Raw genomic sequence first — 26985 nt, 5'->3', positions numbered from 1 at the left:
GTGGGGAGAATCCGCTCGCTCGTCGCGCTCTGTTCTCGACTTGCTCCAGTGTCTCGAGGGCGAAGGATTTTATATTCACCTTGAGTTTTTAATGCAACAGAGTACTACTTCGGTATCTCGGAGAAGCGTAGAGCGGTATCCAGCCTATAGGGTCTCCCCCTCCTCCTCTTCTCTTTGAAGAGATCTCTTCTCTACCCTCCTTTTGCAATGTGATCTTGAAATCTAGAAAATTCAAACCCAGAGTGCTAAATGGTTATATTAAACTCTGGAGGGGCGGCTCATGGCTCAATGTGGCTCTAATCGCTGCCTACCATTCTCGCCACTAATTAACTTGGGCTGGACCTTTTGAAGATTAGGCAGTATATCTCTATACCGGATCTATGCCTGGTCTCGATTTTATTTGTTTTGCTTTATGCCACAGTGGATATTTTGGATAGGCTATGCCAGTTCAAGCGTTTAGTGTCTTTATTGCAAAAGATGGGTCGTAGGTAGATTGGGGTGAAGTGAACGCATTGGTTGATAATGTACACATGGGAACAATTCCTCGTGTTGGTGGTGTATCACTTTATTATTCAGAATAACAAAACTTTCATGGAGGGTGAAGGAACAGCCAACGGCTGCAGCGTTAACAAAGCCCATTCTCCTGCACTATTTTCGCCAGTCGTTTGTAATCGGACAGCAGTTCTAAACAATGTTGAAATAAAAAAAAAAGAATTACATCCATCGTACTTTCTCTTAGCTTCACTGCGCTACTAGTGAAATAAAGTCAAAACCTACCCCCAATGTCCTTTATCCGCATCTCATCGGCACTTGGCAAGTCTAAAAATCGCTTTAGAGGCGGGGGATGTTTACCAGTCGCTGGAATAGAGGAGCTTGTTTGTTTTAATTGTGTGGTAGGAGTCACTGGAGGTTTGTCAGCCACAGACGACTATGAATAATTAATAGATATAGCAATGAAATGAATAGGGGGTGGAAAATGGGGAGGCCTCGGCATTCTTACTTGGCGTTGCAGTGTTTCAAGGAATGGGACAGGCACCGAGAAAGGAATGGGGAAGTAGGTCTTTCCTCTCCCCGTCGCACTCTCTACCGAAGTGGTACTGGCCGTGTCCCCCGCGGTGCTTAGCTCTTTGAGTTCTTTGACGGCGCCGCCAACCATGGCTGCTGCTTCCTGAGGGGCTGCGCCTACCGTTTCCGTGTAGTTGCCCCCCAAAAATCGTCCAAACACTTTATACGAGCTATCGACAACTCCTGTGATGCCACCGGTGATGACCTTGAGGCCTCCGCCTGCCACTCCGATAAGGTCCTGACCCACTCGCTGAGGAAGATTGATGCCAGAGGGTTTGGTGTCCGAAGTTGAGGAGAAACCATAGATTGGCTCGCTACGAGTAGGGAGAGCGATTTTTTTTTGGTACTAATAAGTGACCGTTGGATTCTCCAGCAAGGGTAGAATATTTACCTAACAACTTTATCACCCGACAGCCCCAAGTTTAATAGGTTGGTAGTCTCGAGAAATGCGACCACCGCCATCATGTTCGTCAGGCAATAAGCGGCCTCACCAGCAAGCAAGGTTCTTGCTCGGAAGCGCTGTATAAAACGAAGGTTGGAAACAAAATGTGGAGGATTGGCCTTGACCACGCTATAGATCAGAACAGGGAGAAGTACATCTGCGCTCGATAGGTGGGTAGGATGACGAGGAGGGAGGGGGGGTGGCGCTGGTGCAGTGGGAGAGTGGTGCGCATCTTGTGCGTTTGAATGCGGTTGCTCTAGGGAAGAGGGGTCCGGGGGGTTTTCACTTGGTTGGTGATCGCCTTCTTCGTCGGCAGGTATTATCGGGTTATCTGTATCGGAATATTTCTTTTCCTCGCTGATCCCAGGGCTGTCTGTTGGGCCCTCATTACTCTCTACCTGAATATCGCCCGTGGGTAAATCGAAAAGTTGGAGTGTTCCATGGCTATCTTGCCCCGGGGGTTCCAAGTCTTGTGGGGATAACTGCGCGGCTCCTAAATTCAGGAAGGTCTGCTTGTCCAGCGTCTCCACCACCACCCGATGACACTCCACTAGCACGTTCAATTTTTCGCCCGGCGATTTGAACCCATCCATTCTTTGAAGCTCAGCACCAGCTCGCCTCACCATATCCTCTAGCCGACTAGTTTCCCCATCGGCCACCAGTACCCCCAAATGAGAAAGCCCCAAATCTAGGATGTTAAGCGCTGCAATTTTCGACTGCAGAGCCTCATCGTGTATTGCATCCTCGCTTGAGGGAGGAGAGAAGAGAATAGGGTAGAGCTCGGTGGCCAAGTATCGTTCCACCCATTCCATCTTTTCCCCGATCTCTTTCTCATCTCTCTCCTCGTCATTGCCCTCGGACGGCGACAGCAGTTGCGACTGAGATGTCTCGAGCCGAAACCGTAAGTCTTCTACGAATTCTTGGAAAAGCTCGCTTTGGGCCTCTGCCGTTTTCGGCGTTCGTTTTCGAAAGTGATTAATAAATTTCTGCGCCTCTTCCAAGAGCATGGGTGAAGCATTTGGACTTGCTCCACCTGCGCTTGTTCCACCCCGACTATCTTCAGAAGGAACGGGAGAGCCCTCGCCCCTCTCGTTCGATCTAGAGCTCAACCCAGGCAATGCCCTGAAAGACTCTGAGATAGCCTTACGGGAAATAGGCTTTTGTATTAGCGCCACATGGAGCGAGGCTGCCTCGCCTGAATTACTCGGTTGCCAGGGTATATCAACATGGCTGTTTAGAATGGTGATGTTAGGCCCCTCTGCATTGGGTGTGGCGGGCCAAAAAGTATCAAATATGGATCTATCATATGAAGGAAGAGTCTTTTTTCAATAGACTATTTTCAGTTGAGAACCTATTAGAGAAAATACCTGCGTGATAGGTCTGAATGGGCAAGTCTTTCCGTCAGCTCTCGTTCAGACGGGAGAAGCCCTATCGCAATAAATTGATCCCTATAAAAGCATAAAAGTACAAGCCAAAAAGTCAGCTCTTATCTCACGTATTTTTTCTTTTTGGACCAAGGCATAAGTTCAACTCACTTCTTAATAATTCCTTGAATTCCGCTCAGAGATAGAAGTCTTAGTTTATCTCTTCCTGGCTGTGTTATCACCACGTGGTCCTCAAAAAATGAACGATCGAGTTCTACTCCCCCATGGTATGAAACAGGTAGCATTAATATGGCCTAAAATCGAACCTTTTAGAAAAAAAAAGAGTCATTAAATTCGACGATAAAAAGTACGATAAAAACCTTTTTTGTGACTAATAATTGAAGAATCGCATTGTATTCATTGCTGTTCTTGGTCAGAAGCTCCAGTGCTGCAAATGCAGTAGAGTCTTGTCGTATTGCACCATGTGAAATCTCAACTTGTCCTTTATTGGCATCGGTTGTAGGGGTCGGAGGGGAGCTCTTCGAAGTGGTCGTAATGCTAGCAGCAGCGCTGGTCAAGGAGGTAGCAGTAGTACCTGGACTTGTAGTGGCAGCAGTGGTGGTGGCAGTAAGGGTTGGAGAGGAACCAAAGAGACCGCGAGGTGTTCGTGTAGGGGGACGATCATAGGTGTCATCAGCAAGCGGATGAAAAGATGTCTGGCTGTTCATTCTCCGAATTCCATCACGAGAAGCCATGTTCATCATGCCATTGACAAGAAAGATTGCAAATGAAGGAAGGAGATGGTAGTATCGGTGAAGTGGGAGGCAATAAAAAGCCGATCTGGAAGGTTCTGAGCTCCTGATCTGGATTATCAGGTCAGTCTTGTGGCAAAAATGCTTTCCGTTCCCGCAGGACAAAATCTCAATAGAACTACCATGCGTGTCGTGACTGTGCCACAGTCTCTATGGCTTATTTGAATTGTTAACTGCAAATGGACCGTTTCAAAGTAATATAACCCACAGATTGACTCCATTCCTCTCCATCACCCCCTCCAGCACTCCCGCACATCATAACCGATGGCCATCATCAAATCTTCAGTATTGTTTGTCTGTCTCGGCAATATTTGCCGCTCTCCAATGGCCGAGGCCGTCTTTGCGCATATTGTGAACTCGAATGGCCTTGCGGAGCAGTTCGAGATTGACAGTGCAGGGACCGCTGGTTACCATGTGGGCTCCACTCCCGACGAGAGATCAGTAGCAACCTGCGTAAAACACGGGGTGAAAGTTAACCATAGAGCCAGACAAGTAAGCGGGCTTCATCTTCGTAATGCTTGATTCGTATCTGTTATAGCTTCGGCTCCCCTTTGATATAGGTGTCCAAGCAGGACTTTGACAAATTCGACTACATCCTCTGTATGGACGAGTCCAATCTCCGTGACCTGATGGATATGCGCCCAAAGAACTCGAAGGCAAAAGGTATGGGATTCACCTGCATTCGATTTTATGCTAATATTGGCGGTGCTAACTGGCCCAACAATTTGCCTCACGCACCCTTAGTCCATCTGTTCGGGAGCTATGATCCTCAAGGCAAGCGCATTATCCAAGACCCTTACTACGGAGGTATGTCTGGATTCGAGGTCAACTTCCAGCAGGTGTCGCGCTGCTCTCTCGCATTCCTTGAAAAGGAGTATGGAATCAAGCCAAGTATAGATTATAAACTGTAGATTAGACGTGATGTATTAATTTAAATTTAGTTTATACTCCTAACTCATAAATCGTCCAAGCATCTTTTTTTTCTTCGGGAAACAAAAAAAAGGGATAAAATACATCTTTAAAATGTAGAAAAGGGGATAGAAGGGTGGATAAATGGGATAGAAGAGAAGGGGAGGGGGGGGGGGGAGAGGAGAAATAAAAGATTACGATGCGTCAACAAGATTGCCATTAAAGTTCCTCTGTAGTTAGGGGAGCAACAGTAGGGCAAATGAATAAAACTATTCTTTGATCTCGCCCACTTCCTCAGATCCTTGCTGCGACTTCATATCGCTATTATCCCTGGGAGGGTTCACCGACTGGCGCTCTGCGTCCCGGTTCGCCTGGTTTCGCGGACCTCTAACGCCTAGCGCCCCATTAACAAGACGGCGCGCAACAGCATCCGTTGTTTGCGGGCGCGTTTTATTACCATTGTTTCTACGAAGTATATCAAGGCTGCCGGTATAGGGCTTCACTTTGGCAAGCGGGTTGTTCACATTTTCAAGATAAGCCTTCTTAGCTGAGAAATCAAAAGAGCACAAAAGAATGGTAAGCAAAAATGGCGTGTCAATGGGACAAGGAAGAAGAGAAACATACCGGTAGCTGGATGTTCAAAAATAATCAACGCCCGCGTGTCCTCCAACCACTTAATCCGATAGCCACCACGCATGTTCTCGTAACCACGGAAGATATCGTGCAGATGATGCGTCTTGAAAGAGGCCGGGAAATCGTAAACGTCCAAAATGGTCGTCTCACCCTCGATAGCCGTCGTCGTCGCCGAAGCAACCACACCGCCATTGGCAACTCCTGCGATTGGGCTGTTGGGCTCGATGATGGAGGAGCGCTTGCTCCTGTTTCCTCCATTGTAGAACCGGGCCGGGTCTTCTTCCACAAAACAATTCTCTTCCTTGATGGGATTTTGCTCCCAAGCATTGATGTCGCTCTGCTCGTAGTAGTACGAAGGCAATCGGGGCTGAGTGGGCATCGACAATCGCTTCAGCCGATAGGACAGCTGTGCCATATCGTCCTCCGTCAATGCCTGCGGTACGCTCAACATTGCCCGTTGCTGATGGTTAGCGTACTGCATGTAGTGATAATCTTGAGGGGCCTCAGTCATGCTATGGCGTTTCCACGCCGCACGGGCAAGTTTTGCTGCGGCATTTTGGCGCAGGGTGGCAGCGGCAGTGTCTTGGGGGATATAATTTTCAGGGTATGATTGCATGGGAGGACGTGGTTGCAGACTGCGACGGTTGCGTGAGGTGTTCTGGTAGTTGGATTGGTGGCCATTTTGCGAATGGTGAGGATGGCCGCGATTTTCGTTACCTGAGCCGTTCATTGGTTGTTGGTAGTGACCTTGGCGGCGAGGGTGGTTGTTTCCATGGTGGTGACCGTTGGTGTGGTGGGTAGATGACATAGTTTAACAAAAAAGAAATAAAAAGATTGGGCAAATAATGAAAGGATCAATCAACGCAATTAGGGCTGAGAAAAAAGGGCTGTGTTTAAAGATGGGAATAATGATAAAATATATAAATAAGTTAAAATGTTATGTAAAAATAAAGAAAGAGAATGGGATGAAAGAAAAAAAAAGAAAAATGAAGAATGTCCAACTACAGGAGAAGAAAGGAAAAAATGAGGGAAAAAGAGATTGAAATTTGTGCGAGGATTCGAGTCACAAAATATTTAGCAACTGTCCGTGCAGTTCAAGAAAAATTGAGAGCCTCCTCCTATTTTCCCAACAAGCGTACTGGGAAGTGTGTGGTTTATGCGAGTGCCTTCTTCATAAATACAAGGCACCCCATCTGAGTCGCTCGTTACCTTTTGAAATCAATGCTTACCAAACGATTAGATTATTTTGTGTGAAAAAATGAGAGTATTTTTTTAAGGTTAGCTCAGATGTGAACCCTTGGTAAGGGGGGTGTTGCTTATTCTTTCAATAGGGATGCACTGTTCGAAAATTATACAAAAACAAGTTTTTATTATTCCTGCACCAGCTTAGAGTTCAAAAAGTCAAACTCCGGCCATGTTCTTCTTCATGACGCTGATTCCAAGATGGTGAAGGGGATGAAGCATGACCACTTCGAAATGAATAAGGAGACGGCCGGTATCATCCTTGGGCGCGGTCATTTACTCGTTTACTAAAGTGGAAAGCAAAGGGTAAGGACCTAGGCGTAAAAGTATGGAGCGTTGAAAAAGAACTTTACCTTAGAACGAGCGCGCATCTTTCTTCTCTTGCGCTTAAGACGCCTTTGACGCTTCTTCTTCCACTTGGCTCTCATTGTCTATACAAAGGATAAGATGATACAGGATGGATGAATAAACAGATACGATTGTCATTCAACAAAAACTACACATACCGATGATGGATTGACACTAGAGACTGAGGAGGAACAGAACGTAGGGCCAAGGGCGAATTCATTTTTAAAGCCCAAAATCCTTATGACGTCATCATATCAAATCCTCTCTAGAGTTCGAGCTATATCGAGGTTTATCATTGAAAGCGGACTAGTTGAATTGCTATATGTTTGTAAATGGAACTTGGCCGGTGAGAAGGCAGGTAAAATTCGATTTTTTAATTCCTCCCATAATTTTGAGCTAATATTTCTTCATACGCTATCAGCTACTTTCTATAATTCTTCACCACCGCCATAAATCCAGAATGGTCAAGAAGCCAAATACCGCCTCCTTCATTCCAAGCCAAAGTCAGAGCGAAGCCATTCAAGATGCTATACAAACAACAAAGGAAGGTGTAAACATTCGTCTCCAAGTGAAGCCAAATGCTCGTGCGTCGCAGGTAGTTGAGATAGGCGACCTTGTCTCTATCCAAGTAAGAAATTCAAGTAATTTGGCAAAGAGAAGCAATGGTTAATAGGTGCAAGTTGGTAGATCGCTGCTCCACCTAGAGATGGTGAAGCGAACAAGGAAGTTTTAGTGTTTCTAGCTGAGGTATTTAGGTTATCACAACTCTCTTCTGCATATATACTAATCTCCATATTAGGTGCTTGGGGCAAGAAAAACCGACATTAGTCTCATAGCTGGCCACAAGTCCCGCGAAAAGACGGTAAGAATAGGTGGCTCTCAACTCACAGAAGAACAAATAAGATCCAAATTAAAAGCAAACATGAGTTGATACAAAACCCAAGAGGTTCATATATAAGAAAGAATTGTAATACTAGAAAAGCAAGCTCAATGATGATTACAAAATTACAGTAGGATAATGGGTAGGGGAATCTTCTGACTGGAGAAAATCTCACAAACATTAAAGGTTACTAAAGAAAGCATTAAAAGCGTCCGTATAGGAAATTAAAGAAATGATAGCATATTGTCAAGTGTGAATAAAAAAAGTTCCCTTCTTCACTTCTTCGCTTTCTACATTGGAATATGGTTAATAAATATCAATAGGGATATCCGTGGAAAACATTACTTACAAGCATCGGATCAATTACTTGGAAGTACACCACTACTCCAACAACAATCAACAAGATAACCAGTAGTAGAAAACACCATTTCTTCTTTGAGCGGGCTTTTTGTGCGCTCACCACAGCAATGTCCATCTCTTTTGTTCCGGCCTCTATATTAAGGACGGCGGTGTCTGCGTATTGCTCAATGTCATTGATGACTTCAGCTTGCTGTTCAACCAGTTGGGACATGTCTTGGAAGAGAGCATGTAATTCCTAGAGAGGAAATATCTATAAAGAAAAAGAACAGACACAAGCTCAATTGAGATGACGTACCAATATAGTCTTCTCGATCTTTTTAATATCATCGTGGCGATTCTGGACTTCAGAGAGAACCGCCCGAACTTGTCCTGAACGATTGGATTGTAGTACCTAGATAACACGTAATTCAATTGAATTGCAAAGGTGAATATGCGAAAACTCTATCGCACAAGTGAGACATAAACTTGGACTAACCGATTGAGAGAATATTTGCTCTGCTTGATCCGAGTCCATGATAGCCTCAACCTCTTCTTCTGTTGCCTCTGGTTTAACTGGAGAGGATGACAAAATAAATAGGTGAGACAAAAGATATTTTTATAAGTGATTTTAATAGAATTACCAATTCGAATTTGTCGCTCGATACGCATTCGATATCTTCCCTGGTGTGTGTGCTCGATATCCTGGAATCTTCGGATGGTCTCCATAAATTTCTTTTTTAGATTTGCATGCTATTTTAATTATTTAGTTTGCAACACGGCATAATATAAGTTTACGTGTCGATATATAGAAAAAAAAAGCTTGGTAATTACTTGAGTCTTTCGTATTTGTAAGTCACCGGAATCTTTCATCTTTGCATTTTCGATCTCCATCGCTATTTCATTATAATTGTCATTATACGCGTCTAGTTTCAGAGTTGGAGAAGTAGTGCTTACATTTAATTTTCTCCTTTAGCTTCGCGTTCTTTCGCTTGATTTGCGCCAATAATGCGTCCAACTGCTGGCGCACCCACTCACCTTGTTTAGGATCAACGGTGTCCAGTGACACGCTATGAAGCTCATCGACACGCGATATATCTTCATTAATTTCCTTAATTGCAATTTTGATATCTTCCACCTAGCGAGCAGCCCAGAATATTTTAATGAGATTCAGGAAATTTACGTCCAATACTTAGCTTTACCTCGTTGAAAAACGCTTGCATATTATCCTTGCCTGGACTCCGCTCTCCCATTTCATAATTTTGAGGATTAGGATTATGGTGCCGGTTTCTCTGAGGAGGCTCACTGCGAGAATAGTGGTCAGGAGATACCTGATGATGTTGAATGCGGGCGGGCGGATTTTGAGGTACTTGTTGATGGTATCTTTGTTGATAGCGTGGCAGGTAATCTTGCTGGTAGTATGGTGAATGATTGTCATTATGAGGAGATTGCCGGGGGTCTGCGTAATCTTCGTAATAATTTTGGCGATAGGAGGGTATAGGAGGTTGGCGGTATGATGAAACGGGGGCGGTTGGCATTGGTGGCAGAGGCTCAGGATGCTCGCTGAAAAATAAACAGATTAAACTTGATGAACTCTCCTTAAGGAAAAATGGATACTTACTATCCCGTATTGGCCTGGGAAATAAAAGAACATAAAATAATATGTTAGCTAAGAGTAAGGAAAAAAATGATGATGGAAACATACTCGCAATTCAGCCAGCCGATCCCTGCTCATGGTGATTCTGTTATTCGACATAGCTATTAGGGGTATTTTCTATATCAGCCGTGTGAAAATTAAAGAATACGGGGGGAAAAAAGGGGAAATTGAATGAGGTGGAAACAGGAGATGGCCTAAACGAACGGAAATTATGGAGGCGGACAAAATCAAATTAAATAAAACGCAGCTATTTCTCACTCCAAGTTACTAACTCAAAATTTATTAGATATTCCATATCCGGATGTTATGAAAGTTCAGAAAGTCAAGTGAACGACCTTCTCCAACCTGGCCAATTCAAAGATAATGGCTTCATACAGAGTATCGCGTTCTTAAGGAAAGTTCTTGAACCGATTTTAGTATCTATCGTGCAGACGTGCATTTTCGCCCCCAACTATGACGAAACCATTCTAGGTATACCATGTACGACTGTGAGCAAGCCAAAGCAAATACTGAGCTTGCATACAGAACTTACTGTGAATGCCGCATCCTTTTGCCACAGCTCACGTGACTACCCTCCGCCATGATTTGCCACCGCGGGTATACAGATTTACGCCAGGACTCTTTTATTATAAGAGGTTCGAATGAGGTTGGAAAAAATTATAAAATTACAAAACAGTCCACTATAATGACCTTTCACTACACAATCTGCTTTGTGCTGCTCATGGCCGAAATCGCCTTCTTCTGTGTTTTGATTGTATTTACATCTTTCAACATTTAATCATAACACACTAATCCATTTAATTTTCAACAGTCGCCCATGCCCGTTCAATTGAGAAAGAGATTACTACGTACAATGCACGAGTCATCCATTGCGGCTAAAACATGGTACTGGTTGAAGGTTGCTCATGTGTAAGTAAGCTCTGGTCTTGAATTTTTTTTTCGAGAGAGAATTAATTTATGTCTTGTTAAGCTTTACGTTTATCCTGTTCATCGGTAAGGCCCCGCTAACAATTCCACGTTGTACTCTAGCTCAAACCACTATCCACCTTTCACTACTTTATAGATGCGGTTTCCAAGTGGTGGATGCTTACAGAGAATGCAGAAGCTCCACATGAAATCCACGGCCTGCCGTCTGCAAAAGATATCACCACTATCATCACTTTGAAGTTTTATGCTGAACGCAATATTTATCTCACTGGAATCGCTCTCTTGCTTTCATTGATCCTCAATAAGACGTACGAGTTGCTCAGTGAAGTTGTGCGAAGCGAAGACGAACTACTGAAATTAAAGGGGTTGGATTCGGGCGCGAGAGCAAATGCTAGCGATCCTGTCCCGGAAAAGGAAGAGTAAAAACAGATGGCACAAAAGTTATTACTAAATAGTAGATTTATTTCATTTATATTTCTCTAACATCAGGTGTACACAAAAGTCCATATAAAAATATAGTTAGTGTTCCTAAGAAAAAAAAAATGCATTCGCAAAAAAATCAAGCCTGTTTATTTGAAGCTAAACGCCACTTCGATATAGGCAACTTTTCGAGGTAACGTGTGCGCGGCTGCACATAACTCAACAGCAAAATCGCACCTAGAACGACGCAGAGGGTTCCTGCGTAATAGAAGCCATCACGAGATATTTCACACTGGCCATTTTCGGAAAGGCATCGTTGCTTGTCGTGCTCGGATACACAGGAATAGCCTAAAGTTATATTAATTCATAAATTTACTCTCCGAAAGACTTTGTAACATTTACTGCCCCAGTCGATGAGAGACGGACAGCGATGCCAATTAAGCCTGCATTAGTTAGAGATACTTTACCTTGCTCGACTCCATGACAGGTCGCAACCGAAAAGTAGTCTACTGCTTTCAGCACAAAGTATTTTGGCCAAGTCCCACCAAAGTTGCTAAATGTTTGCAGTAGTGTCATGTAGGTTCCGCCAATGACTGGATCAGCAATGGATGTCATGAATGCGGAAATGCTAACAAACTGCACCGTGCTCATAAAGGATGACAGCACAGTATTTGCAATCACTAGAGCAAAATAAGTAGGTGTCACTTTTCCATCAGCGGGATAGATGTAAACAACAAGCATTCCGACGAGTGCGAAAACAAGACGACCGTAGAAGGAATATAGCCATGGGCGAAGAGGTCGTGGGCCCGAGCTCCAGCGAGCCGCATAATAGCCCGCAATAATCTGAATGGGGAAATCGATCAACACAGCAAGCGCAAGATCTTCTTTTCGGAACCCTTTCTCGAGTAATTTGAGGCTGGTTACTGTATCGTTGCAAATGAAGCCAATCTTTGCAATCAATAACAAGATGATAAATGATTGCATGTCTATCAGGGGAGAATGCTTGGTTAGCCTAGGCTACCGAAATGAAGACACTAACTTTTCACTTACGGGGAAGTTTACAAATGTTTTTGATGATGTTGTACACCCCCCTGATGTTCATCGACTCTTTGTCATCCTCTTTGCCCGCCTCTTGCCCCTCTTTTTTAGCGATTATCAACCATAATGTTACAGCAATATACATCACCGACCACATCACCATGTAGGATCCCAGCCCTAACACACCAGTGTCCTTGGGAAAACTGCGGAAGTATTTGTTGCTAAATTCCGCCGAATTAAATGCAAGAAATACAGTAAATGAAAGGAAATAGCCCGTATTGATTCCAATCGTTTGTGCCGTTGATGCATAAGACAGGTTTCCCTCGCTTAAGAGCGTAAGAGCCCATCCATCAACCGCGATGTCTTGCGTCGCACAGAAGAAAATAAGCACAAAAAAGAGGATCGTCAGAAATTGTACGTTGATTTCTTCCTGGGCCATGTAGTGGTCCACATTCATCCCGAGCCACAAAAAGATCAAACCAGTCAACAGCTGAATAGGCACAATCCATGACTTGCGCCGACCAAACCGTGGAAAGTACGTTGCATCTACAATGGGCGACCAGAGAAGCTTAAGCGAATATGGCCAGGAAGCCAGAGAGAACACAGCAATTTCCGAGTAAGATGCCTTCAGTTTAAGCAGGAATGGAATGGATCCAAAAGTCAAACCAACAGGGACACCCTGCAATAGATCTAAAGGATAGAGTAAGATTTCAGAATTAGAGCTCTTAATATGATGGTATACAGAAAGACATCATCTTACATAATACTACAAGCAGCACTATATTCCAGAAATCAGTACGGGACAGAGCATTTTGCTGTGTTATATATTCTGAGGCAGATGGAGTTGTTTCTACAGAAGCATGTTTTCCATTGGGTCTAACTTTCTCGGAAGTGTGATAGGGTATTTTGCCGTTTTGTCTTCTCTTCTTTGACCCATATCTGGGAGAGGGGGATCGGTTTTTACTGTGGCCATTGGGGGGGGAGAGGTGGGTACTTTTCGACATATCTTTCACTAAATGTGGAGGCCACAGAGGATTAAACGAAAAAATGGCGAGAGAATGTGGAGTAAAAGTTGTGACAGGAGATTAAGAAACTAAGCAAGAAATGAATGGTAGAGTGTAGGTTATCTTCCCGGGACAGGTCTTAGAGTAATGTAAGTCTTTTATAAAGAAGGATGCCAGAACAAGGACTGAAACTTTAAGCTAAAAACTGTACCTTTGTCCAATCGTGCGGATCTACGTTTATTATACGCCTAGTCATGACAAAGTGACAAGCCACCTAACACCAAGGAAAGAATTCTTGAGTTTGTGCAATACGCGTTCACCTCCATCAAACAAAGAAATCACCTTCACACTAAGAAGCTAAGGAATGAACACATTACCCCCACTACTCTCCCTCAATGCATCTCCATTACCAGTGCAATCCTCCTCGCTTCTTAAGGGTATGATCCATCATAGCCTTGATCACCATCTTTTCCCGAATGCCATTTTCTATGCCGAACGCTTACACGCATACGACCGAACCAATGAAGAGTACGTGTTTTTACTGGCGACATGCTATTTTCGCGCAGGGCAAGTTTGTGCCGCCCATTTTGTACTACAAAATGCACGTAGCGCCGCGTGTCGTTATCTGTTTGCGCGCTGCTGTTTAGAGCTTGAAAAATTTCAGGAAGGAGAAGAGGTACTGGCACAGCTATTAGTGGGTCTAGACGTCGCAGAAAATGCAAGCGGAAGCACAGCTTTGGAGGGAATGCGGGAGAGCGAACGCACAAGGTGCAAGATACCTGATGAAGCTTCAGTGTATTGTTTATTGGGCATGTTGTGTCAAAAATCAAATCGAACACAACAAGCAATCAGATATTTTCGAAGCGCACTTTCACTAAATCCTATGCTGTGGCAAGCTTACGATGCTCTATGTCAGTTGGGTGAGTAGGATTTACTGTTTGGGGGTTTGTTTTCTTGACAATTTTTAAATTTCAATCATTTATCCGAATTAGGAGCACCTGCTAATCCTGATGATCATTTGAAACCACTCTTGGAAGAGTATTCGTTGAAGAATGGCAATGAGATGGTAAAACGAAAATCTAATACTAATGTATTAAGAGTATGATTATTCGAGAATTTCAAATAGTCTATGATTATTCACTCGTGTTTTCTGCCACATTTAGCCTCAAAAACCACAACCTTCAGATAATTCATCTTCAATGGGAGTTCGTCGAAGCACTCGGTTATCCGAGTCGCAGAAGGTATCGCAACCCTCTGGCATTCCTATTTCAAATAGAGAGAAGAAGAGAACCCGAATAACTGGTCGCGTCAACCCAACAGCCCAAACTAACGTACTAAGAAGCGTGCAGATTTCAGAAGCAAAGGCAACTGAATGTTCACTATAATAATACCAAATTCAAAGCTCACCTTTATCCATAAACAGCAGCAGGATTCTTCATCAGATGTAACGGCAACACACCTAAGAAAAAAAATACTTGACCCAGCTCCTACCGAAAGCCAGCCTAGCTCACAAGAAAAAGCAGTCGTTTACCAGCTTATCGATACGATTCGAATACTTGCCATAGGAAGATGTCAGCTAGCACGGTATCAGTGTAAACAGGCGATTGAAACCTTCTCGAGCGTCGTACCGGCACAGTTGAACACAGGGTGGGTCATGTGTCAAATTGGAAAGGCCTATTTTGAAATGGTCGACTATCAGGCAGCAGAGCGCAATTTTGATCGTGCACGCGAACTTGAACCGCACCGCCTCGCTGATATGGAGATTTACTCCACCCTTCTTTGGCATTTGCGCAAAGATGTAGCACTGAGCTATTTGGCACATGAATTGGTGGAATTCGACCGATTGTCTCCACAAGCCTGGTGTGCAGTGGGAAATTGCTTCAGCTTAAAAAAGGAGCACGACATGGCCGTCAAATGCTTCCGACGAGCAATTCAAATCGACCCACAGTTCGCGTACGCGCACACACTTTCTGGTCACGAATACATGTCTATAGAAGATTATGACCGCGCTCAGACTTCCTTCCGCTCAGCTATCCGTGCAGATAATCGCCACTATAATGCATGGTAATGTTTACAAGGGATTCTTTTTGTTATAGAACTATCTAATTTGTTGCTGATGCGCAGGTTTGGCCTTGGAATGGTTTACTCAAAACTCGGCAAATGTGAGCAATCAGACTACCATTTCCGTCGTGCAGTGGAGATCAACCCGGCAAACGCGGTGCTGGTCTCTTGCATCGGAATGGTGCAAGAGCAAAAAAATTATCTTTCCGATGCGCTCTCAACCTACAACGCTGCAAGTCGGATCAACTCGGAGAGCGCGATTGTGTTATTCAAAAAGGCCAAAGTGCTGATCAAGATGCGACGGTATTCTGAGGCATTACGTGAGCTTGAGACGCTCAAAGACCTGGCTCCCGAGGAAGCGAATGTTTATTTCCTTCTTGGAAAGCTATATAAACAGCTCGGAGAGCGGACAAAAGCATTATCCCACTTTACCTGGGCTCTTGATCTGAATCCGAAGATGTCGCATTTGGTGAGAGATGCAATTGAAAAACTACATGATGAAGAGGAAGAGGCTGATGACGACGAGGATGATGATCAAGGAGGGAGAAGTGCTGGACAAGATGTATATAGAAACTACGACATGATGGAGTAGGATTAGTGTTGACTTGCCTTGTTTATATCTATGCTTTTGCTTTCTTTTTTTTTTTTAATTTGATTCTATTGTTTTTTTTCCCTCGTGTTGTACGCGTTCATCTTTCATTTCCCTCCTCTACTTTCTCTCTTCTATATGTATAATTGTTTGAACTTTTTTATTATTCTTAACTTCTTTATCTAATCGATATTTCCCCCCCCCCCCTATTTGTAGAGCACCTTAATCTGACATAAAATGCTTCCTGTTTTTATTAATACCAACTTTACACTTTCCATGAAATACTCACCCTAAATTTCGTGATATCCTATAATCTGGAGCTTAATAGCTACTGGTATTATTGCCAAGCCGTTGGATATGAAGATGCATTGAAGGTAAAAGTTAGAGTTTAAACGAGGGATAGTGTGTCAATCTACTATTTCCGCCCTCATTCTTCAAATCAGCCTTCTACTTAGATCCAAAACTCCTGCAAAAATCTCGTATTTCCACGCAACCTTCTTGAGGTTCAACTGATATTTCAAATAAGTGGGCCACATTCTTTACGATTCATAACATTATCCGGAGAACTCAGTCGGCTTATCAGTAATATATTTACGCTCTTAATACGTCGATTCGTTCTGCTAGAGAAAGGGCCATTCATTTTCTAAGCACCCAAAAAGAGATTAAGAAGAGCTGAAACTAACTTTTCGTTTTCAATGGCATTTTAAGATTGATAAGGCTTAGTAAATTGGTTTGTCCAATAGCCGCGTTGAGATTGAATATTAATCTAACCATTTTACCATAAATGTCCATCATCGAGCGATAGTGCATCGATTTAACCAATGATGAGATTAACGTGGAATATTCGTGATGGATAATTATTGTATCTCTGGTCATAAAAAACTTGGGATGAAAAGGTTTGCGGGGATGTAACATACAGTAGTAGCTTTTCTATTCCGACCAATCTCAGATATTTACTCACTTTTTAAAAATAAGTTAAATAGTGTAAAGAGCCAAGAGATTTCCTATCTATTCTCTATTAGTTCGCCATGAGGGTGATAAAGGAAAAACCTCAGGACAATGATATAGTTTGTCAATATCAACAGTCGCTAAAAGGATATAGGAAACGGTTCCCTATAGCCATACTGGTATTGTCGACACTCGGGTTTTTCAACTTGTTTTACTTGAGATTTCCTCGCCCTTTTATTAAAGTAAAGCATTATTATCAATGTGTTGGAGTTTTTTTGTTGTATATGCTCCTGATGAAACTATATAATATCAGGAATATTGCACAGAACCAGTCTGTCTTGAAACCGCTGCTGGTATTCTCCGAGACCTCAACTCATCAGCCTCGCCTTGTGACGATTTTTATACTTTCGTGTGTGGAAGATTCAATGAGCAGCATCGGATCCCTCCCGACTCGTCCAAGTGGAGAGTAATGGATGAAGTGCAGAAAGAGAATCTTTTGGCGATTCGAGACATCTTGGAGGGAGATTACGAAAATATTGGTGTTAGCGGGTTATCCCAAGTTGAAGAGCGTAGTGACAGAGAAGTGTTTGAAAAGGCCAAAGCGGTCTACGATGTGTGCATGCGGTCTTCTTCTAATGAAGAGGATGCGAATAAAATGATTCCCGTGCTGAATCTTGTGTTAAAGGGATTTCCTCTTCCTCGACCTTTGCCTGACTACTTCAGCGGAGACGTAGCGAAATTCTCCGTAGACGATGATAAAGTCACAAAGAGTAGATTGGGATATGTGTTAGGGTTGTTGGCTAACTATGGTGTTAATGCACTCTTCCAATATGAGCCTTGGATGGATGTAAACATCACCAGATTATGGCTACTTCAACCAAGGTTTGGGCTGCCAGCGTTATCATTTTATCAGAACGAGACTATGGTAAACGCATATAGCACCGCAATCGCGGAAACATTTTTGAAACTTATGGAGGATGTGACAATATGGCCCGATGAACCAAAGTTCGACCCGAAAATTTGGAGCATTATTTCAAGACACATTATTGGCTTTGAAAAACAATTGATAGAACATACTCTGGCACCGTAAGCATTAAACCCGATCTTTTTTATCTTCCAAACTCTTTTCCTAATGATTTTTTATTTTTTATTTATTTTTTAGGCAGCAGAAGGATAATCCTAGTTTTACATACAACCTGATGAACACCACGATGCTTCAGCAACTGGCTCCTATTCTTGATTGGGATAGTCATTTTAAACATCTTTATGCAAATGTTAGTCCCACACCTTTAAACGTCGATGTAGTTGTGGGTTGGCCGGATTATATTGGCAATTTATCTTTGATTGTTACAAACACCCCTGCTTACACGCTCCAAGCATTCTTACTTTGGCGAATTATCAGTGAATATGCAAATTATCTCCCTGAAAAACAGAGGAAGCCTCTGCACAAGCTAAACGAGATACTCTCGGGTACGAAATCAGGGATCACTGCACCGCGTTGGCGCACTTGTATAGGTGAAGTGAGCAATGCTATTTGGCATATACCGGCCCGCTATTTTGCTATACGCCACTTTGGTCCAAGTGGAAAGCATGCTCTTATGGAGATGCTTGAAAACATTCGTCAAACATTTATCCAGAATCTTCCACATCTCGATTGGCTTGATGACCAGACACGCGCGAATGCCCTTACAAAAGCACTAAAGATTAAGGCTATGGCTGGCTACCCATCAAAGTCTCCTGACGTGATGTCCCCGAGTAGTTTGCAGAGTTACTATGCCAATTTCACCGCTCATAATGAAGATTATCTGGCCACGGGAATCTCAGGGCGGGCTTTCAAATTCAATAAGTTTGTTCAGCTATTAGGAAAAGTACCGGATAGATATATTTGGGAGATGGTTTCCTACCAAGTTGGCGCTTACTATGTGAGGGTTATTTTTCTTTCAATTTTAAGAGATATGAAGTTTTTAAACTATATTTCATGGTGGTGTATTTTAGTGGCCAAGTATTGCTCATTTGGCTATACCCTCTGGAATTGCTCAAGCACCGTTTTTCCATATAGATCTACCTTCATATATCAATTATGGCGCAGTAGGAGGTGTGATCGGTCATGAGATAACAGTATGTAGCCATCCTTCATATTGAAAAGTTTACCTTCTAACCCTTTCTAACTATTCGATCTGTAACAGCACGGGTTTGATAATTTAGGCCGCAAATACGACAGTCTAGGTGCAGTGCAAAACTGGTGGAGTGAAGAAGCATCACGCAATTTTGAGAGGAAAGCCCAGTGTTTCGTTGATCAATACTCTAATTTTACAATTCGTGCACCCAATGGTAGCGCTGTTGCTCTAGACGGTCTGAACACTCTCAGCGAGGATATCGCAGACAATGGTGGAATACTACAAGCATATCTAGCATGGAAAAAAAACCTCCAATCCAACCGGCAAGATAAATTACTGCCAGGGCTAGATTACTATACACCTGAGCAACTTTTCTTCATTGCGAGAGTTCGCTATCACTGCGGGTACACTTCCCCAGAGATGCGGCTACAGCAAGTACTTACAGACGAGCATTCTCCTGATGAGTTCCGAGTCAATGGAGTTGCAATGAACTCGGCAGAATTCGCACGTGCTTGGAAATGTCCAATAGGATCCCCAATGAATCCGAAAAAGAAATGCTTGCTTTGGTAAAGAAACATATATATATGTAACTTTTTACACCAACTGATGTGGAATCCTCAATAAAATTTAACATACCATTTATATTTGTGCAATTCTAATTATCTATATTCCACCAAAATGGTACAAAATTTTCCTAAGAGCATTTATAAAGTACAATGATTATGGTATCCTAACCCTCTCGCTTCAATTGCCTCAAATCATCCCAGCATGGTGCTGAAGTTCGTGTTAATGACAACTCCACAACGGATTCAATATAAGATACTTTTGCAATAACCTTATTTGTTGGAGGCGGAAGCCTGTTCAGCATATCTGCTACTAGCTCTTCTCTTTCCTCCTTGCAATCGGCCAATATTGAACCAACTGGGGTCAGATTTCCAAATTGAATGACCACTACGGGAGTTGACTTTAATTGGCACCGTTAAACAGTAGTCCTGGAATGCTTTAAAGACTTTTTTGAAGTTAATAAATCCAAGTTGAAAATCCAAAGTTGAATATAGCTGGCGGGGCCTCGTGCAGTTTAATTTTTAACTTAGTGACCACTCCATAGAAACCAGTACCAGAACCACGCAACGCTCAAAACAGATCCTCATTCTGATCTTGATTGGCAATCAACACATTTCCATCCATTGTTACCACCTCAATCTCAAGAATCTTATCGGTTAGAATGCCATAGGTGCGGGTATAATGCCCATAGCCACCGCAGGTTGCCTGTCCCGCAATATCCACACTTACGCATGACCCTGCAGAAAGGGCAAATTTTCCTGCTTTATAGGCCTCCAGGTAAATCTTACCCTGCAGAGCACCACTCTCAACGACAGCGATCCCCGTCTCATTGTCAGTTTTAACATCATTCATTTCCTAGCGTCTCCAGCTCTCGAATCCGTAGTTCACTATCCTACGCGGCAATTGTACCACTAAACCAACCATGCTATCTGTGTACGATGAAAAATTTAGTTGGATTTTTTTTTGTTAGGAGGATCTTTATTAAAAAGCATCCTTTTCATTCATAATAAAGGGATTTGATAGTCATTAGAAACAAGAAACACATGTAAAAATTAGTAGAGAGTGTGCATACCTTCCTATTTTTCAAGGAAGGTGGTATACGAGAGAGGAAAAGAAAAAAAGGGGGGAAAACTTGGAATACGGGTGGTAGGGTATTCGGCATAGTCGTATTAAAGCTAAGTGTTTTGGTTGAAGGATATTTCGTCTCCTTGGACTGGTATCCAAATTTAGAAAATCTTCTTTCTTACCCTTTATGGACGCTGACTACCATTTGGATCTCACTTTTTTTTGCATCTCGTGTTCTAGTTGTTCAGCGAGCGCTATTTCGCTAGATTGGGCGCTATCCATTATTATCGATAGTCTGTATCGATAGATGATCCAGATTGCTGCATCATGGACCGTTGACGCTACTTCCCGTTGGTAGCCCATGATTTTGTAGTCTGTTCCGAATAGTCTGTCTTCCTTGGTTGATTCGTGGGCTCTCACTCCAAGAATGCGGCAGACATAACCGTCTACCGTTTGCCATAGCTGATTTATGGTCAGGCATTACAGGTAAGCATGAATAATGGTTTCCACTGCGTTGGTTGTGCACCGCTTGCAAATATTAGGTTCTCCAGTCCACTTACTAGTGATGATATCTGTCACCAATTTGTGTGTCAAGAGTCTCCATCTTAGTGCCCTATGCTTGGATTCACTCGGCCGCTTTTTCCAGTACATCCAAGCTATCTCCCATCTGAGGAGTCGCTTGTCAACGTGGATTTCAAGTAATAGAGACTCAATATTGATCAAAGTGGACAGCGGTCACGATCTAATAGTGATAGCTGGGGGGGGGGGGAGAAGTGGGATTCGAACGCACGCCGTTTTATTCGGCATCCCTGGGATAGTCCACCACACCATCCCTCCCCCCACCCAGCCTATCCTGATTTGGATTTGGAAATCCAATTAATAATGAAAATTGCAATTGTGAGAACGGGACCGAGACTTTCTCTAACTTTTTCCAATAGTCGCTTTGGCGGAGTGGTTAACGCGGTGCCCTGCTAAGGCATTGTCCTTTGGACGCGCAGGTTCGAATCCTGCAGGCGACGATTGATTTTATTTTTGTAGACTAACCAGATTAAAAAATTTCATAATTTTTATTTACACTATTGTGGCAACGAGCGGAGAAGCTCATAAACATCATCATATAACCCAAGAACATCTGAAGTAGAGAGGAGGAGAGGAGATAAAGAGTGGATAGAGAGAGAGGAAGGGTTGCTTCGTCACTCCAGTTTTAGTTTTGCTCTATCCGAACTTTCTATTACCGCTCCCTGAGTGCACCACCTTCTTCGGAATAACTCTATCTCTCGTCTTTTTCCGTGCCTTTATCAGTTCAGCTCCGATAGCCTCCTCGATGTCCATTTTGGCACGGACGAGGATTGTCTCGGGTGATGCTCGAGTGCATTCGAAATGGTAGGCGATTCGGTCCCGATGGATTTGCCATAATACCGAATCGAAGACGATTTGAGCCGCGTTTCTTACTGTCCTCGGGGCTTCTGGTAGGTCGCCAAGTACGAGATTCCTGGGGTTCAGCACCTGAGTGTTTAGGGGGCCTGCGATGTGTTGATACACCTCTCCGCCCAATGCCACACTGGTGTGAGTTCGGGACATTCGAAGAAGGTATGACGGATGGTGTCCCCCGGAGGGTTACAGCGGGTACATTTCTGGTCATGACCATTCTTTCATTTTTTCACTGAATTTTTTTTTTGATCAATCAATGGAAACTTTTTATTTAATTTCCATATATTACATGAAGTTAATGTCAATGGACTTAACGTAACGAGATATAGGTCCTTGATCAATAGGCGTTCAATTAATATGCGTGTATTGTAGTTGTCGTGAATAGCATGTACGTGAATAGCATGTACGTGAAACCGATATAATCTTTGTACTTATCGTAGGAGCGACCTTTCAATTATGAAGACTCAATTTCTGATCAAGTGGACAGTAGTCACAAGCTAAGAGTAAGTGCTGGTGGGGGAAGTGGGATTCAAACCCACGCCGCTCTCATCGACATACCAGGGATAGTCCACTACACTAACCCTCCCCTTCATTTTTTCATTTTTTCACTGAAATTTTTCATTTTCATTTTTTCTATTTTTTATATTTTTTTCTAACTGAACTTTCGTTCTTTAAAAAGCTTCGATAGCGCAGTTGGCAGCGCGTGAGTCTCATAATCTCAAGGTCGTGAGTTCGATCCTCACTCGGAGCATTTTTTTCATTCTTTGAATCTCTAATATAGCCAATTGCAAGTTAAAGAATTCATTTTTTAATATCTAGATATCTCGCTTATTGGAAAATTCTAATGAAAGTTAGGTGCGTGCACACTCAGGCTATAATTTATAGAGGACTTCGTATTCAAAATATTAGTAACTGATAAGTGAAGCAAACAAGAAGAGTTCGTGAAGTGGGAGCGGATTTAATGACTGGATCGGAACAAGGAGAGAACAAAGTATACAAAAACTAAACATCGACAGGAAAAAGTACGCATAAAGAAACAACAAAATACGAAAGAAAAGAGACAAATCATTAGTGTATAAACTCATTAATTTTAAGATAAAAAAGTGATATAATGAAAAAAAAAAGTATAAGATAAATTATAGTTGCTAATAAATATACAAACGTCTAATATATAAAAACAGAGAAAAAAATTTTACAAACCGCGCACTATTCTAGAAACTCTTCTTTTTTCTTTCTCACGGAGGGCGCGTATCCGTTGAGAGGTGTTTTCAGGGTTCGCCGTTCTACCAGCTCTATCTTCACAAGGGTGAGCAGCGTCGGCGTGGGCTCCATTCCACCCTGCTGTTCCACGCTCTTCATCCCAAGGCTCAACTTTAGTCATCTCGTAGAGATCCTCTTTTTCGGGGTCTCCTAAATGGGCGAACGTAAGCGCATCTGCATCAACGCGGTTGACGGAGTAGGCCGGAGAATAATCCATACGATAAAAGGTGGAGCCCGAAACGTCGACTTTCTTTGTACCAAGAAACCGGCGTACGAACCAGCGCTGGAAACGATGCTGTCCCTGGTCTTTCGATGTATTCATGGGCATATCATCGCTATATTTTACTATTAGATCGTCCCGGATGACTTTGAGCGAATTGTGTAGTGCTGGGTCGAGAAGAAACGCGAAAAGGTTAAAAATGCCTAAAGATGATAGGAAATTAAGATCAATGGCCTGAATACACAGGGTGATGAAAAAAGGAACTATACCAGGACTATCAGTTCCCACAATCACCCAATAATTAAGCCAAGGAAGGAGTGTGTGTTGTGTTTGGAACCATATTTCTTGGATATACCATCCGCCCTGGAGAAAATAAATAGTCAATCCTGCTTGTTAGGGATGGAGTATAGCGTCATAGGGTTACCTGAGTAACAAGTGGTATAAGAGCATAGAGAGACACTCGCAGCACTAGCTTGCGCAGTTGAGTTTGGGTTTTTCTAGTTCGACTATCCACAGTACTAGAGAGATCGACTCGATCTGTCGAGCTGGCATGAGTTGAGGAGGCGGTGGCTTTGAGTAGACGTCGCGAATTATGCTCTAATTTGATTACAACCCAAATGACCACGATGAGGCAGTAAAGATTGGCTAAAATATTCCAGGAGAGAAATGTGCCCCATTCCCAGGCAATCGTGCGCAGGCTACTATAGTGTTTGTACCAACAGACCGCTAGCCCCTCATCCCAACCCAAACGCCCAAACGCCCAAGGGATTACGGAGGTGGCAAGAGCTAATGCAAGCGAAACTAGGAAGTAGCCGATTTCAAATTTCTGGTAGAATGGCCGTTGATGTATGAAGACCCATTGTAAGTTGAATGCTATTGCACACGTGAGAAATACATAATAGTTCGTAAGAAACAGGACAATCCTAATATTTGGGGAAACCGGAAAGTTAGGATGAATCAAGATTATATAGAATTTAAGGTTTAGGGTTATTCCGTAAGAGTGAAGAGAATCTTGGAAGAACTATTAGTCCTATTATCTTACCATGAAGAAAAGTCGCAGACTCCGCCATTAGGGGGAACGTAGGTGAAGAGTATATAGCCTGCTGCCCTTAGGGCGTCCACCTTTATAACAATGACAAGTCAGAATTATCAAACAACGGCAAGCAAGGGTAAATGAAAAGAATGCGTACCGCACTAATGGCCGCGGTCAATCGCAGGCTCACTCGGTCCATTAACTTGGCATCGTAAGAGCGAATGGCGAGAATTAGAAGAATAACGAGAGAGCCGGCGAATATCGAGATGCTGTTTAGAGAGACGTTGAGATTTACAAAGAGGCGGAGCGACTCCTCGCCCTCCATTTTCATGGAGTAGCTTGGATCATAGTCCCAATCGACTCCCATTCTTTTCGTTATCTTGGAGTATGAAAAAGAATGAAGGGATGAAAAAAGTACAGCGGTCGAACAAATAAAATAGCAAACAAAAATGCTTAGAAGGCCCGGCCATTGTACTAGTGAATCGATAAGGTCCGCAACAGCAATTTACGCACGCAAACCTAGAGCTAAAAACTACACCACTAGGGATTGGGCTGGCGGTCTCGGTTGTGTTCAGACACCCTAAATAGTGGCGAGGGCAAATTCTATCAGGAAATATGTCAAAATCTACAGCGGCGCAGCGAATGGCTAGTGTATACGTCAGAATCGTCCCAGAGGTGCACGCCTGTGCCGCTTTTGCCTGAAAACTGTCCCAATAGGGGGTGTATGTTCCTGTGTATTAGTTGTTTGTTACCAAAAGTTGGGGAGAAACCGACGCAATTAAATCCTTCAGGACTAAGAAGCCATCTCCACAAAGAAGCCCACTATAGCACCATGCACTTTCGCCTGCTCTGTGAACGAACTGAGAGGCGAGCTATAGATCATCCCCAAACAAGCTTACACGTGCTATCGCAATAAGATATTTCCATTGAATATGTGACTAGCTTACGGTAGATATTAACAAGGTTTTGAAATGCTAGACGCCCAGTAAAAAGAAAGGCCTATTTGTTGAACTTTAGTCTAATCTGCGACCATTCGCAGCCGGATCCATAAAATCAATAACTTCGTGGCTACGCAATTGATAAACCGTCTCCGACCGCATAATTGTGTACAAACTTTATATAAGCTTTATTCTACATGCTTTCGCTTTCCCTTTCAATTACGGAGGGGCATAGAATTGGCTCAAAATCTCCGTGCACATTTCCACTGTAGTCATTACAGCCGCTCTCTTGGCTACAACGGAAAAAGACGATTCGGAGAGCGGAAGAAGCTTAGACTGGAACTTGCAAATACCACGTTGGAATGACGTTCAGTTTTGGAAAACAGATGGAGGGATTTAGGGATTTGCTGTGCTGGGCTGGTTCGACAGTGTAATATCAGCTGTCGCGAGTGGGTTAGGGTTATTGCTTGTAGGCCATATTGCGATTCATAGGTCGATACTCGAGTTGGAACCACAAATCTGCTAGAGAACGTTTTTCTTTCCCTCCTTAATCTCCTATATCCGTCGGTGTTCCCGTTGTGTTTAGTATGAATCTAGAATAAAACGATGTTGCTAAGCAACTTCATATTCGGTGGGGAACAACGTGGCGGCTCCCTACCGTAGTCCCTTGACAATGGTAATACATAAAAGGATAGGCCTATAATAGCAAATATGGTCAAGGTGATAAATCCATATTCGGATGCATGAAATTCCAATCCAAGACAGACAGCAACCTTAGATTAGTTAGATAGGTGCAGATGGTTGGGGTCCTAGTTGGCTCCAAACCTCTTTGAGAGGCCAACTCTTCAGACTTCTGTGTAAAGCCGGCGTTATTATCCTTGGCTAAGGCATCATGGGCGGTTGGAACAATGATTTGTCAATCGCCATAATCCAAGGGACAGTCGAGTGGACAAGCTCTTAAAGCCTACAATACAAAGGATAGCCCAGGTGACCCCATTTTGTGAGCTTTATGGCTGATTCAGAGGCGAAGCAACTATAGCGATACCAGGGGCAGAAGCAGGCGGGAGTGTAATTAGCAATTCAGCACAGTGCATTTGTTGTACTTGACACAACGCTAGTTTGCATTAGGAGTGCAAGCATTATTCCTCATGATACCGCTTAAGGATATAGATGTTGGTTGCCCAATCTAGAGGACGAGACTCTGTGCTGCGGGAGCAAACTTGATCGGGCGCAAAAATTGGCACAGAATTCGTTGACAAAAAATATAGATTGACGGGCGAGAGCTCAAGGAGTTTGAAGTCTGCTAAGTTGGATCCAAGCAAAACAATGAACGAATGTCGACTTAAACCTGGCGAATCACTTGTGGGTTTGTTCGAAAATATCATGGCCTTTTTATAAGCCTTTTTATACACCATGAAGAATTGCAACCAACAACTAACGGATGAAATCTCTCAATAGAATTCAGCATTATTAGATTCAATCCTTGTAAGTAAAATTAGCCTACCCTTAGTTTCCGCGAAGACACAATGGATTAAATTAACAAAACTTATAAAAGATTGGATCGACCAGAATATCTGATTTTTTCAGTAAATGATTTTATCGTCTCAAGTAATTCTTAAATAATCTGAAGCGATATTCATTAATATCGAATACTCCATTTAAGCCACCGCTTTAGGTGATTG

At 43.0% G+C, this 26985-nt stretch overlaps 13 protein-coding genes and 2 non-coding genes across 15 annotated transcripts; 8 read left to right on the top strand and 7 right to left on the bottom strand.

The window, feature by feature from the left end:
* Positions 1 to 625: 625 nt before the first annotated feature.
* VTP21DRAFT_944 (uncharacterized protein) lies at positions 626 to 3635 on the bottom strand (the record flags this gene model as incomplete). Its single annotated transcript, XM_069400396.1, has 7 exons — positions 626 to 684; positions 778 to 928; positions 1001 to 1379; positions 1457 to 2806; positions 2875 to 2955; positions 3043 to 3185; positions 3252 to 3635. 7 exons carry the CDS (start codon positions 3633 to 3635, stop codon positions 626 to 628), a joined length of 2547 nt encoding a protein of 848 aa, XP_069251833.1.
* Positions 3636 to 3947: 312 nt separating this feature from the next.
* On the top strand, positions 3948 to 4594 carry VTP21DRAFT_943 (uncharacterized protein; the record flags this gene model as incomplete). Its single annotated transcript, XM_069400385.1, has 3 exons — positions 3948 to 4175; positions 4244 to 4346; positions 4428 to 4594. The coding sequence occupies 3 exons, from the start codon at positions 3948 to 3950 to the stop codon at positions 4592 to 4594; spliced, it is 498 nt and encodes a 165-aa protein (XP_069251832.1).
* Positions 4595 to 4861: 267 nt separating this feature from the next.
* On the bottom strand, positions 4862 to 6033 carry VTP21DRAFT_942 (uncharacterized protein; the record flags this gene model as incomplete). The annotated part of the gene is made up of 2 exons (XM_069400374.1): positions 4862 to 5139; positions 5217 to 6033. 2 exons carry the CDS (start codon positions 6031 to 6033, stop codon positions 4862 to 4864), a joined length of 1095 nt encoding a protein of 364 aa, XP_069251831.1.
* Positions 6034 to 6446: 413 nt separating this feature from the next.
* VTP21DRAFT_941 (uncharacterized protein) lies at positions 6447 to 6758 on the top strand (the record flags this gene model as incomplete). Its single annotated transcript, XM_069400363.1, has 2 exons — positions 6447 to 6475; positions 6557 to 6758. The coding sequence occupies 2 exons, from the start codon at positions 6447 to 6449 to the stop codon at positions 6756 to 6758; spliced, it is 231 nt and encodes a 76-aa protein (XP_069251830.1).
* A 517-nt stretch (positions 6759 to 7275) lies between these two features.
* Positions 7276 to 7746, top strand: VTP21DRAFT_940 (uncharacterized protein; the record flags this gene model as incomplete). Its single annotated transcript, XM_069400352.1, has 3 exons — positions 7276 to 7443; positions 7503 to 7562; positions 7615 to 7746. 3 exons carry the CDS (start codon positions 7276 to 7278, stop codon positions 7744 to 7746), a joined length of 360 nt encoding a protein of 119 aa, XP_069251829.1.
* Positions 7747 to 7970: 224 nt separating this feature from the next.
* On the bottom strand, positions 7971 to 9787 carry VTP21DRAFT_939 (uncharacterized protein; the record flags this gene model as incomplete). The annotated part of the gene is made up of 10 exons (XM_069400340.1): positions 7971 to 7985; positions 8045 to 8290; positions 8351 to 8446; positions 8531 to 8607; positions 8676 to 8784; positions 8866 to 8927; positions 8989 to 9169; positions 9234 to 9594; positions 9653 to 9666; positions 9737 to 9787. The coding sequence occupies 10 exons, from the start codon at positions 9785 to 9787 to the stop codon at positions 7971 to 7973; spliced, it is 1212 nt and encodes a 403-aa protein (XP_069251828.1).
* A 586-nt stretch (positions 9788 to 10373) lies between these two features.
* Positions 10374 to 11038, top strand: VTP21DRAFT_938 (uncharacterized protein; the record flags this gene model as incomplete). The annotated part of the gene is made up of 4 exons (XM_069400329.1): positions 10374 to 10442; positions 10500 to 10597; positions 10659 to 10681; positions 10752 to 11038. 4 exons carry the CDS (start codon positions 10374 to 10376, stop codon positions 11036 to 11038), a joined length of 477 nt encoding a protein of 158 aa, XP_069251827.1.
* Positions 11039 to 11174: 136 nt separating this feature from the next.
* VTP21DRAFT_937 (uncharacterized protein) lies at positions 11175 to 13077 on the bottom strand (the record flags this gene model as incomplete). Its single annotated transcript, XM_069400318.1, has 4 exons — positions 11175 to 11383; positions 11503 to 12021; positions 12086 to 12763; positions 12834 to 13077. 4 exons carry the CDS (start codon positions 13075 to 13077, stop codon positions 11175 to 11177), a joined length of 1650 nt encoding a protein of 549 aa, XP_069251826.1.
* A 364-nt stretch (positions 13078 to 13441) lies between these two features.
* VTP21DRAFT_936 (uncharacterized protein) lies at positions 13442 to 15730 on the top strand (the record flags this gene model as incomplete). The annotated part of the gene is made up of 5 exons (XM_069400307.1): positions 13442 to 13997; positions 14070 to 14167; positions 14241 to 14441; positions 14501 to 15141; positions 15202 to 15730. 5 exons carry the CDS (start codon positions 13442 to 13444, stop codon positions 15728 to 15730), a joined length of 2025 nt encoding a protein of 674 aa, XP_069251825.1.
* Positions 15731 to 16755: 1025 nt separating this feature from the next.
* On the top strand, positions 16756 to 19362 carry VTP21DRAFT_935 (uncharacterized protein; the record flags this gene model as incomplete). Its single annotated transcript, XM_069400297.1, has 5 exons — positions 16756 to 16917; positions 16989 to 17761; positions 17838 to 18597; positions 18671 to 18793; positions 18862 to 19362. 5 exons carry the CDS (start codon positions 16756 to 16758, stop codon positions 19360 to 19362), a joined length of 2319 nt encoding a protein of 772 aa, XP_069251824.1.
* Positions 19363 to 19926: 564 nt separating this feature from the next.
* Positions 19927 to 20208, bottom strand: VTP21DRAFT_934 (uncharacterized protein; the record flags this gene model as incomplete). The annotated part of the gene is made up of 1 exon (XM_069400286.1): positions 19927 to 20208. One exon carries the CDS (start codon positions 20206 to 20208, stop codon positions 19927 to 19929), a length of 282 nt encoding a protein of 93 aa, XP_069251823.1.
* A 1150-nt stretch (positions 20209 to 21358) lies between these two features.
* On the top strand, positions 21359 to 21440 carry VTP21DRAFT_t141. The gene has a single exon. It is a non-coding gene; the product is annotated as a tRNA-Ser (tRNA).
* Positions 21441 to 21497: 57 nt separating this feature from the next.
* On the bottom strand, positions 21498 to 22002 carry VTP21DRAFT_933 (uncharacterized protein; the record flags this gene model as incomplete). Its single annotated transcript, XM_069400275.1, has 2 exons — positions 21498 to 21553; positions 21657 to 22002. The coding sequence occupies 2 exons, from the start codon at positions 22000 to 22002 to the stop codon at positions 21498 to 21500; spliced, it is 402 nt and encodes a 133-aa protein (XP_069251822.1).
* Positions 22003 to 22530: 528 nt separating this feature from the next.
* On the top strand, positions 22531 to 22603 carry VTP21DRAFT_t142. The gene has a single exon. It is a non-coding gene; the product is annotated as a tRNA-Met (tRNA).
* Positions 22604 to 23044: 441 nt separating this feature from the next.
* Positions 23045 to 24732, bottom strand: VTP21DRAFT_932 (uncharacterized protein; the record flags this gene model as incomplete). Its single annotated transcript, XM_069400264.1, has 5 exons — positions 23045 to 23535; positions 23602 to 23695; positions 23757 to 24255; positions 24375 to 24454; positions 24523 to 24732. 5 exons carry the CDS (start codon positions 24730 to 24732, stop codon positions 23045 to 23047), a joined length of 1374 nt encoding a protein of 457 aa, XP_069251821.1.
* Between the last annotated feature and the right edge of the window lie 2253 nt (positions 24733 to 26985).

This window comes from Calcarisporiella thermophila, assembly GCF_041956535.1.
Source record: "Calcarisporiella thermophila strain CBS 279.70 unplaced genomic scaffold VTP21scaffold_10, whole genome shotgun sequence".
Classification (NCBI taxonomy): Eukaryota; Fungi; Calcarisporiellomycota; class Calcarisporiellomycetes; order Calcarisporiellales; family Calcarisporiellaceae; genus Calcarisporiella; species Calcarisporiella thermophila.
This window is presented reverse-complemented; position numbering and strand designations above follow the sequence as displayed.